General features: G+C 40.5%; 1 protein-coding gene across 1 annotated transcript in view; it reads left to right on the top strand.

Annotated features, from left to right (window-relative positions):
- Positions 1-6,583, top strand: part of LOC121386256 — a 37,789-nt gene extending 31,206 nt beyond the window's left edge. Inside the window, exons 5-6 of the mRNA XM_041517099.1 lie at positions 482-607; positions 6,447-6,583. Coding sequence (XP_041373033.1) covers positions 482-607; positions 6,447-6,574 — 254 coding nt within the window. The 3' untranslated portion in view covers positions 6,575-6,583. The remainder of the gene's footprint in view (positions 1-481; positions 608-6,446) is intronic.
- Positions 6,584-9,890: the final 3,307 nt, after the last annotated feature.

A 9,890-nucleotide genomic window follows, 5' to 3' on the forward strand; every position in this document is an offset into this window, starting at 1 on the left:
AGACAATTGCATATGCTTGTATCTAGTGAAAATACCACAGATTGGAAAAACTAAGTTGTGTATGTTCCACCACAGTTTGGCATATTTTATACTTAAATGTTTCATACATGATTGTCAAATCTATCCGGAATTCGATATATTATATTTCATAAAATTCAGAAAGTATAAAAAGTTATAGAGAGAAAAAGAAGAGTGTCTAGTAATAATGTCACAATGTGAATATAAAGGCAAGTTTGCCGACGTTCATAATACATGTGCATTGATAATTCGTATATCGCATAAGCATCGGAAGCGGATGTGGGCGTAACAATTACTAAATTATAATAATATAGTATTGGTTTCTTAGAAATGTAAATATCTTTCAGGTTTATACACAAATTAGTGTTTATGTGTGTGTGTTGGGGGGGGGGGGGGGGGGATCTTATAGCAGTGAATGTCACCGCTGTTTTAATGTATAGTCTTATAATGTTTATATTTTTAGATGACTATTGGGGTGTTAAAGGGAGGCCCAAGGTGTCTGGCTTAAGTGCAGGTGCTATATCAGGAATTGTGATCGGTATCTTACTGGCTGTTGCTATACCACGTGGCGTTCATAGTTTTACAAGAGTAAAGAGCTTTAACACTATAGTGTTGACATCTACCCTCTGTGTTGAAGTGTATTAAAGTCTCTCTCTCTATCTCTGTAAAGTCTTTCGCTCTCTCTGTCTCTGTCTCTCTGTCTCTGTCTCTCTCTCTCTTCTCCTCTCTAACCTCTCTCTCTCCTCTCTCTCTAAAGCTGTCTAAGTCTCTCTCTCTCGTAATCTCCCTCTCTCTATCTTAACTCTATCTAAGCTCTCTAAAGACAGCGTCCCAGATCCCTCTCTCTCTCTAACCCCGAAAGTAAAGAGCTGTCTCCCCCCCCCCCTCCCTTGAAAATACCACAGATCCCTCCTCCCTCTCTAGGCTCTCCCCGTCATAAAATCTCCCAGTCTCCATGTCGTCTCTTAAGAGTCCTTTCTCACTATCACAGTTTAGCCCCTTCCTCTGGTTAAAACACCCCTCTCTCTCTCATCTCTCTCTACTCTCTCTCTCTATCTCTCTCTCATCTCGACCTCTCTCTCATCTCTTCTCTCCCTCTCCTCATATCTCTCTGTCCATCCATATTAGTTAGGGAGGGTCGGGGGGTAAGTTGAAGCAGTATTTATTAATTATCAAATTGAGTCACCAATATTATGAATCGTATTATAATGATTATAATGATAAAAAAGTGTAATTTGTTAACAGTCATATCAGACATGCAACCCTGGTGAAAACAACCCTGCCACCAATGTTAACAGTCATATCAGACATGCAACCCTGGTGAAAACAACCCTGCGGCCAATGGTAACAGTCATATCAGACATGCGACCCTGGTGAAACAACCCTGGCGCCAATGTTGCAAGTCATATCAGACATGTGACCCTGGTGAAAACAACCCTGGGTCCAATGTTTCCAGTCATATCACACATGCGACCCTGGTGAAAACAACCCTGGCGCCAATCTTAACAGTCATATCAGACATCTGACCCTGGTGGAAAGAACCCTGCCGCTAATGTTCCCAGTCATATCAAACATGTGACCTCGGTAAAAACAACCCTGCCACCAATGTTTCCAGTCATATCAGACATGTGATCCTGGTGAAATCAACCCTGGCGCCAATGTTAACAGTCATATCAGACATCTGACCCTGGTGGAAACAACCCTGCCGCCAGTGTTCCCAGTCATGTGACTCTGGTGGAAACAACCCTGCCGCCAATGTTCCCAGTGGTGAAAACAACCCTGGCGCCAATGTTCCCAGTGGTGAAAACAACCCCCGCGCCAATGTTAACAGTCATATCAGACATGCGACCCTGGTGAAAACAACCCTGGCGCCAATGTTAACAGTCATATCAGACATGTGACCCTGGTGAAAACAACCCTGCCACCAATGTTAACAGTCATATCAGACATGCAACCCTGGTGAAAACAACCCTGCCGCCAATTGTAACAGTCATATCAGACATGTGACCCTGGTGAAAACGACCCTGGCGCCAATGTTAACAGTCATATTAGACATCTGACCCTGGTGAAAACAACCCTGCCGCCAATGTTCCCAGTCATATCAAACATGTGACCTTTGTGAAAACAACCATGCCGCCAATGTTCCCAGTCATATCAGACATGCGACCTTTGTGAAAACAACCCTGGCGCCAATGTTAACAGTCATATCAAACATGTGACCTTTGTGAAAACAACCATGCCGCCAATGTCATAGCAGACATGAGCCACCCACACTATGAATCGTATTATAATGATTATAATGATAAAAAAGTGTAATTTGTTAACAGTCATATCAGACATGCAACCCTGGTGAAAACAACCCTGCCACCAATGTTAACAGTCATAGCAGACATGCAACCCTGGTGAAAACAACCCTGCGGCCAATGGTAACAGTCATATCAGACATGCGACCCTGGTGAAACAACCCTGGCGCCAATGTTGCAAGTCATATCAGACATGTGACCCTGGTGAAAACAACCCTGGGTCCAATGTTTCCAGTCATATCACACATGCGACCCTGGTGAAAACAACCCTGGCGCCAATCTTAACAGTCATATCAGACATCTGACCCTGGTGGAAAGAACCCTGCCGCTAATGTTCCCAGTCATATCAAACATGTGACCTCGGTAAAAATAACCCTGCCACCAATGTTTCCAGTCATATCAGACATGTGACCCTGGTGAAAACGACCCTGGCGCCAATGTTAACAGTCATATTAGACATCTGACCCTGGTGAAAACAACCCTGCCGCCAATGTTCCCAGTCATATCAAACATGTGACCTTTGTGAAAACAACCATGCCGCCAATGTTCCCAGTCATATCAGACATGCGACCTTTGTGAAAACAACCATGCCGCCAATGTTCCCAGTCATATCAGACATGCGACCTTTGTGAAAACAACCCTGGCGCCAATGTTAACAGTCATATCAAACATGTGACCTTTGTGAAAACAACCATGCCGCCAATGTCATATCAGACATGAGCCACCCACACTATGAATCGTATTATAATGATTATAATGATAAAAAAGTGTAATTTGTTAACAGTCATATCAGACATGCAACCCTGGTGAAAACAACCCTGCCACCAATGTTAACAGTCATATCAGACATGCAACCCTGGTGAAAACAACCCTGCGGCCAATGGTAACAGTCATATCAGACATGCGACCCTGGTGAAACAACCCTGGCGCCAATGTTGCAAGTCATATCAGACATGTGACCCTGGTGAAAACAACCCTGGGTCCAATGTTTCCAGTCATATCACACATGCGACCCTGGTGAAAACAACCCTGGCGCCAATCTTAACAGTCATATCAGACATCTGACCCTGGTGGAAAGAACCCTGCCGCTAATGTTCCAAGTCATATCAAACATGTGACCTCGGTAAAAACAACCCTGCCACCAATGTTTCCAGTCATATCAGACATGTGATCCTGGTGAAATCAACCCTGGCGCCAATGTTAACAGTCATATCAGACATCTGACCCTGGTGGAAACAACCCTGCCGCCAGTGTTCCCAGTCATGTGACTCTGGTGGAAACAACCCTGCCGCCAATGTTCCCAGTGGTGAAAACAACCCTGGCGCCAATGTTCCCAGTGGTGAAAACAACCCCCGCGCCAATGTTAACAGTCATATCAGACATGCGACCCTGGTGAAAACAACCCTGGCGCCAATGTTAACAGTCATATCAGACATGTGACCCTGGTGAAAACAACCCTGCCACCAATGTTAACAGTCATATCAGACATGCAACCCTGGTGAAAACAACCCTGCCGCCAAGTGTAACAGTCATATCAGACATGTGACCCTGGTGAAAACGACCCTGGCGCCAATGTTAACAGTCATATTAGACATCTGACCCTGGTGAAAACAACCCTGCCGCCAATGTTCCCAGTCATATCAAACGTGACCTTTGTGAAAACAACCATGCCGCCAATGTTCCCAGTCATATCAGACATGCGACCTTTGTGAAAACAACCCTGGCGCCAATGTTAACAGTCATATCAAACATGTGACCTTTGTGAAAACAACCATGCCGCCAATGTCATAGCAGACATGAGCCACCCACACTATGAATCGTATTATAATGATTATAATGATAAAAAAGTGTAATTTGTTAACAGTCATATCAGACATGCAACCCTGGTGAAAACAACCCTGCCACCAATGTTAACAGTCATAGCAGACATGCAACCCTGGTGAAAACAACCCTGCGGCCAATGGTAACAGTCATATCAGACATGCGACCCTGGTGAAACAACCCTGGCGCCAATGTTGCAAGTCATATCAGACATGTGACCCTGGTGAAAACAACCCTGCCACCAATGTTAACAGTCATATCAGGCATGCGACCCTGGTGAAAACAACCCTGCCACCAATGTTAACAGTCATATCAGACATGCAACCCTGGTGAAAACAACCCTGCCACCAATGTTAACAGTCATATCAGACATGCAACCCTGGTGAAAACAACCCTGCCACCAATGTTAACAGTCATAGCAGACATGCAACCCTGGTGAAAACAACCCTGCGGCCAATGGTAACAGTCATATCAGACATGCCACCCTGGTGAAACAACCCTGGCGCCAATGTTGCAAGTAATATCAGACATGTGACCCTGGTGAAAACAACCCTGGGTCCAATGTTTCCAGTCATATCAGACATGTGACCCTGGTGAAAACAAACCTGACACCAATGTTTCCAGTCATATCAGACATGTGACCCTGTTGAAAACAACCCTGGGTCCAATGTTTCCAGTCATATCAGACATGTGACCCTGTTGAAAACAACCCTGGGTCCAATGTTTCCAGTCATATCAGACATGTGACCCTGTTGAAAACAACTCTGCTGCCAATGTTCCCAGTCATATCAGACATGCGACCCTGGTGAAAACAACCCTGCCGCCAATGTTCCCAGCCATATGACACATGCGACCCTGGTGAAAACAACCCTGGCGCCAATATTAACAGTCATATCAGACATGTGACCCTGGTGAAAACAAACCTGACACCAATGTTTCCAGTCATATCAGACATGTGACCCTGTTGAAAACAACCCTGGGTCCAATGTTTCCAGTCATATCAGACATGTGACCCTGTTGAAAACAACCCTGGGTCCAATGTTTCCAGTCATATCAGACATGTGACCCTGTTGAAAACAACTCTGCTGCCAATGTTCCCAGTCATATCAGACATGCGACCCTGGTGGAAACCACCCTGCCGCCAATGTTCCCAGTCATATCAAACATGTGAACTTTGTGAAAACAACCATGCCGACAATGTCATATCAGACATGTGACCCTGGTAAAAACAACCCTGGCGCCATTGTTAACAGTCATATCAGGCATGCGACCCTGGTGGAAACAACCCTGGTGCCAATGTTAACAGTCATATCAGACATGTGACCCTGGTGGAAACAACCCTGCACACATATCTGCTATACTTCATTTCAACTTATTTCCGTGCTTATATCCAATTAAGGTTCAAGCACCGGGTATAATTGGGGTTTTTTGGGGGTTTTTTAAAACAAAAAATATCTTTAGTACACTACTCGTCTGTTATGACCAAGAATGAAAACCACTGTTATCGAGAATAATAGACATAAATACGGGACAGCTGGCCACAAATACCCGTAATAGACGCAACGTTGTTTTTTTTGTGTTTTTTTGGGTTTTCTCATAATTTTAATCAGCATTAATTGGTCTAAATATCATTAACATTATTTTAAAAAAACCCACAAACTACTTAATTTTAGTGACTTGATTGGTGTGTGTGTGTGTGTGTGTGTGTGTGTGTGTGTGTGTGTGTGTGTGTGTGTGTGTGTGTGTGTGTGTGTGTGTGTGTGTGTGTGTGTGTGTTTGTCTGTTTACATGGTGTGGTTGGAATCCATTTCCAAATTTACTATTGGAGTCTTAAAACTGTTTATACTCCCCAAGAAAGAAAATGTGTTAGGCTTAGGGTTAGGGTTAAGAAAATCATACAGTAATGATAAGAGTAATTAATGTTGTCAAAAAAAGGTTAACTTTAAAAAAAAAATATATATATATATATATATAAACGAATTAGGGTATGGCACCATACCCATTTTACCCTCTGGCAGAAACCCCGATTCTAGTCAGCTCGCTTTAATAGTTAAACAAATAGAAGAATTGAATGCTTCCGATGTCTGTTAATATAAATGTTTGTGTAAGGTTGTCTTAAAGACACTGGAGCCATGCTGAGACTGGATACCAGGTCATTGTTTTATTATACTCTATTTATGTTGCTTTCTTCAATGCTAATATTTGGTAAATAACACATTGAAAATTGTGTTATAACATTATCAGATATTGGTATTTTATGGCACATTACATTAGGAATATAGCATAGATTATAATGTTTTACAGGGAAATACAAAAGAAAAAAACAGGTGCACAGAACGAACAAACAGAACGGACAACTGAAGAACAACAAAATACAGTCGACAACCTTGCCTTCGCCTCTAACTAGTGTCCCGATATGGAAGGCAAAATGACACTAACCCTAGTATTACCCAGTGGTTTTCGTTTCAGATGCAACTATATCACAAAAGAAGCCTAGAGTAAATTAAGATGGTTTACATGGCTTTTTATTGCTACATATTGTGTTCCAGTATTTTATCTTTTATCATTTCTTTAAATAAATTCGTAGCTCAAATTAGAAACTAACGTATAAAACATTCTTGCGTTTTACAGTCCATAGTTTGCTGTCATTATAACAGTTAGACGACTCGTATAAAACATTCTTGCGTTTTACATGGACAGTCCATAGTTTGCTGTCATTATAACAGTTAGACGACTCGTATAAAACATTCTTGCGTTTTAAATGGACAGTCCATAGTTTGCTGTCATTATAACAGTTAGACGACTCGTATAAAACATTCTTGCGTTTTACAAGGACAGTCCATAGTTTGCTGTCATTATAACAGTTAGACGACTCGTATAAAACATTCTTGCGTTTTACATGGACAGTCCATAGTTTGCTGTCATTATAACAGTTAGACGACTCGTATAAAACATTCTTGCGTTTTACATGGACAGTCCATAGTTTGCTGTCATTATAACAGTTAGACGAATCGTATAAAACATTCTTGCGTTTTAAATGGACAGTCTGTAGCTTGCTGTCATTATAACAGTTAGAAGACTCGTATAAAACATTCCTGCGTTTTAAATGGACAGTCCATAGTTTGCTGTCATTATAACAGTTAGACGACTCGTATAAAACATTCTTGCGTTTTAAATGGACAGTCCATAGTTTGCTGTCATTATAACAGTTAGACGACTCATATAAAACATTCCTGTGTTTTAAATGGACAGTCCATAATTTGCTGTCATTATAACAGTTAGAAGACTCGTATAAAACATTCCTGCGTTTTAAATGGACAGTCCAAAGTTTGCTGTCATTATAACAGTTAGACGACTCGTATAAAACATTCTTGCGTTTTACATGGACAGTCCATAGTTTGCTGTCAGTATAACAGTTAGACGACTCGTATAAAACATTCTTGCGTTTTACATGGACAGTCCATAGTTTGCTGTCATTATAACAGTTAGACGACTCGTATAAAACATTCTTGCGTTTTAAATGGACAGTCTGTAGCTTGCTGTCATTATAACAGTTAGAAGACTCGTATAAAACATTCCTGCGTTTTAAATGGACAGTCCATAGTTTGCTGTCATTATAACAGTTAGACGACTCGTATAAAACATTCTTGCGTTTTAAATGGACAGTCCATAGTTTGCTTTCATTATAACAGTTAGACGACTCGTATAAAACATTCCTGCGTTTTAAATGGACAGTCCATAATTTGCTGTCATTATAACAGTTAGAAGACTCGTATAAAACATTCCTGCGTTTTAAATGGACAGTCCAAAGTTTGCTGTCATTATAACAGTTAGACGACTCGTATAAAACATTCCTGCGTTTTAAACGGACAGTACATAGTTTGCTGTCATTATAACAGTTAGACAACTCGTATAAAACATTCCTGCGTTTTAAATGGACAGTCCATAGTTTGCTGTCATTATAACAGTTAGAAGACTCGTATAAAACATTCCTGCGTTTTAAACGGACAGTCCATAGTTTGCTGTCATTATAACAGTTAGACAACTCATATAAAACATTCCTGCGTTTTAAACGGACAGTCCATAGTTTGCTGTCATTATAACAGTTAGACAACTCGTATAAAAAAGTCCTGGACAGTCCATAGTTTGCTCTCATAAAACAGTTAGACGCCTCGTATAAAACATTCCTGACATTTTAAATGGAAAGTCCATAGTTTGCTGTCATTATAACAGTTAGACGCCTCGTATAAAACATTCCTGGCATTTTAAATGGAAAGTCCATAGTTTGCTGTCATTATAACAGTTAGATGACTCGCATAAAACATTCCTGCGTTTTAAATGGACAGTCCAAAGTTTGCTGTCATTATAACAGTTAGAAGACTCGTATAAAACATTCCTGCGTTTTAAATGGACAGTCCAAAGTTTGCTGTCATTATAACAGTTAGAAGACTCGTATAAAACATTCTTGCGTTTTAAATGGACAGTCCAAAGTTTGCTGTCATTATAACAGTTAGAAGACTCGTATAAAACATTCTTGCGTTTTAAATGGACAGTTCAAAGTTTGCTGTCATTATAACAGTTAGAAGACTCGTATAAAACATTCCTGCGTTTTAAACGGACAGTCCATAGTTTGCTGTCATTATAACAGTTAGACAACTCGTATAAAACATTCCTGCATTTTAAACGGACAGTCCATAGTTTGCTGTCATTATAACAGTTAGACAACTCGTATAAAACATTCCTGCGTTTTAAATGGACAGTCCATAGTTTGCTGCCATTATAACAGTTAGAAGACTCGTATAAAACATTCCTGCGTTTTAAACGGACAGTCCATAGTTTGCTGTCATTTTAACAGTTAGACAACTCGTATAAAACATTCCTGCGTTTTAAACGGACAGTCCATAGTTTGCTGTCATTATAACAGTTAGACAACTCGTATAAAAAAGTCCTGGACAGTCCATAGTTTGCCCTCATAAAACAGTTAGACGCCTCGTATAAAACATTCCTGGCATTTTAAATGGAAAGTCCATAGTTTGCTGTCATTATAACAGTTAGATGACTCGTATAAAACATTCCTGGCATTTTAAATGGAAAGTCCATAGTTTGCTGTCATTATAACAGTTAGATGACTCGTATAAAACATTCCTGCGTTTTAAATGGACAGTCCAAAGTTTGCTGTCATTATAACAGTTAGAAGACTCGTATAAAACATTCCTGCGTTTTAAATGGACAGTCCAAAGTTTGCTGTCATTATAACAGTTAGAAGACTCGTATAAAACATTCCTGCGTTTTAAACGGACAGTCCATAGTTTGCTGTCATTATAACAGTTAGACAACTCGTATAAAACATTCCTGCGTTTTAAACGGACAGTCCATAGTTTGCTGTCATTATAACAGTTAGACAACTCGTATAAAACATTCCTGCGTTTTAAATGGACAGTCCATAGTTTGCTGCCATTATAACAGTTAGAAGACTCGTATAAAACATTCCTGCGTTTTAAACGGACAGTCCATAGTTTGCTGTCATTTTAACAGTTAGACAACTCGTATAAAACATTACTGCGTTTTAAACGGACAGTCCATAGTTTGCTGTCATTTTAACAGTTAGACAACTCGTATAAAACATTCCTGCGTTTTAAACGGACAGTCCATAGTTTGCTGTCATTTTAACAGTTAGACAACTCGTATAAAACATTCCTGCGTTTTAAACGGACAGTCCATAGTTTGCTGTCATTTTAACAGTTAGAC

The sequence above is a fragment of the Gigantopelta aegis genome, chromosome 12, assembly GCF_016097555.1.
Source record: "Gigantopelta aegis isolate Gae_Host chromosome 12, Gae_host_genome, whole genome shotgun sequence".
NCBI lineage: Eukaryota > Metazoa > Mollusca > Gastropoda > Neomphalida > Peltospiridae > Gigantopelta > Gigantopelta aegis.